This window comes from Octopus bimaculoides, chromosome 28 (assembly GCF_001194135.2).
Source record: "Octopus bimaculoides isolate UCB-OBI-ISO-001 chromosome 28, ASM119413v2, whole genome shotgun sequence".
Taxonomy (NCBI): domain Eukaryota; kingdom Metazoa; phylum Mollusca; class Cephalopoda; order Octopoda; family Octopodidae; genus Octopus; species Octopus bimaculoides.
The window spans coordinates 32,033-33,703 of record NC_069008.1 but is presented as its reverse complement, the minus strand read 5'-3'; the positions used below and the strand labels follow the sequence as shown (position 1 = coordinate 33,703).

The 1,671-nt window shown below is 38.8% G+C and overlaps 1 protein-coding gene across 1 annotated transcript in view; it reads left to right on the top strand.

The window, feature by feature from the left end:
* LOC106871240 (sushi, von Willebrand factor type A, EGF and pentraxin domain-containing protein 1) overlaps nt 1-1,671 on the top strand; it is a 59,062-nt gene that overhangs the window by 31,826 nt on the left and 25,565 nt on the right. Inside the window, exons 16-17 of the mRNA XM_052977713.1 lie at nt 98-259; nt 866-1,027. Coding sequence (XP_052833673.1) covers nt 98-259; nt 866-1,027 — 324 coding nt within the window. The remainder of the gene's footprint in view (nt 1-97; nt 260-865; nt 1,028-1,671) is intronic.

The window sequence follows — 1,671 nt, the reverse complement described above, 5'->3', positions numbered from 1 at the left end:
TGTGTGTGTGTGTGTGTGTGTGTGTGTGTGTGTGTGTGTGTGTGTGTGTGTGTGTGTGTATATTTATATATTTATGTCTTTGTATGCACATCTACAGCCCAATGCCTGCCTGGATCATTCTCTCACGATGGCCTGGAGTTCTGTGAGACTTGCCCTCTTGGCCATTACCAGTCTGAATATGCACAGAAAAGCTGTCTGCTTTGCCAAAATGGAACGTCCACTCTCAGCCGTGGCAGCCGCCTTCAAGAAGATTGCAAAGGTTTTTACGATTAACTTTTACGTCCTCGCATAGTTTTTCTCTGTTATTATGTGACAACTCTAACCTTTTCGTGTGCATCGGTGTATGTGTGTGCCTATATAGATATTTTGATAGATATTTGTATCGATATGTGTGCAAGCATATATATATATATATATACCCACACACCCACACACATATATATGTGTGTGTGTATGTGTATGTATGTATATGTATATAAATGTATAATGTATATATACATACATACATACATACATACATACATACACACACACACACACTATATATATATATATATATATATATATATATATATATATTATATACAAGATATAAAGACATACGCATACATAAATACATGCAGAGATATTTGTCACCGTATGTATGTGTGTGTGCGTGCGCGCCCGCATGGCTGTGTGTAGGTCTATGTATGTATGTATGTATGTATGTATTTATCTCTCTATATGTCTATTTATATGTATGTATATTAATGTGTGTGTAGATATATATGTATATATATATATATATATATATATATATTCATACACACACACATGTAAATATTTTCTCATCACTATTCTTGTCTGAGTCGTTTATTTGTTGCAGATTTGTGTAAAGCTGGTCACGTGTCAGAAACTGGTCTCGAACCCTGCATGCCATGTCCCATTGGCAGTTACCAGTCAGAAATGGGGAAGAACGCTTGTTACCTGTGTCCCAATAAATCCCCCACGCCGAACGCAGCCTCCACCCGGATTCAGGACTGTGCAGGTAAAAGAAAATAATAATAATAATAATAATAATAAATGATGCAGTACCGGGCAGTGACTCTCATGGCTTTTGATCTTAATTGATCATCATCATCATCATCATCATCAAGCGATGAGTATTTTTCCCAAACGCCATTTGTAGTTATGTGACCTTTGATGGCTGTGAAGTCCGATTCTGGAGAGAGAGATAGGTCAGCAGATGGAGCATGTAAAGCTTTGCTGCTGTTGACTTCCAGTGTTCTGCACGTGCCACTTCACTCTGCAGCCGATCATCTTGGAGTCTGCGTCGCGCCAGTTAGTGTCATCTGCAGCCATTGATTCGAGGCTGCCAGGAGGGATATGACACTTCTTCAGCGCGTTGCCTTCAGGTGATCTTTAAAGCGCTTGTGCTGGCCACCGATGGAACGTCTTCCGTCTTCAAGTTCACCGTACAATCGATTTGAAGGCACAAAAAATATTAATATCAACTGCGGCATTTTCCAAGGTGACTCACTTTCACCATAAATTTTCTGCATAGCCCTAATACCCCTTACAAGTGAACAGGGTATGGATATAAAATTGGTGACAAGAAAATAAGTCATCTATTTTATATGGATGACTTAAAACTCTATGGCAAAGACGATAATGAGCTTGAAGGACTATTAC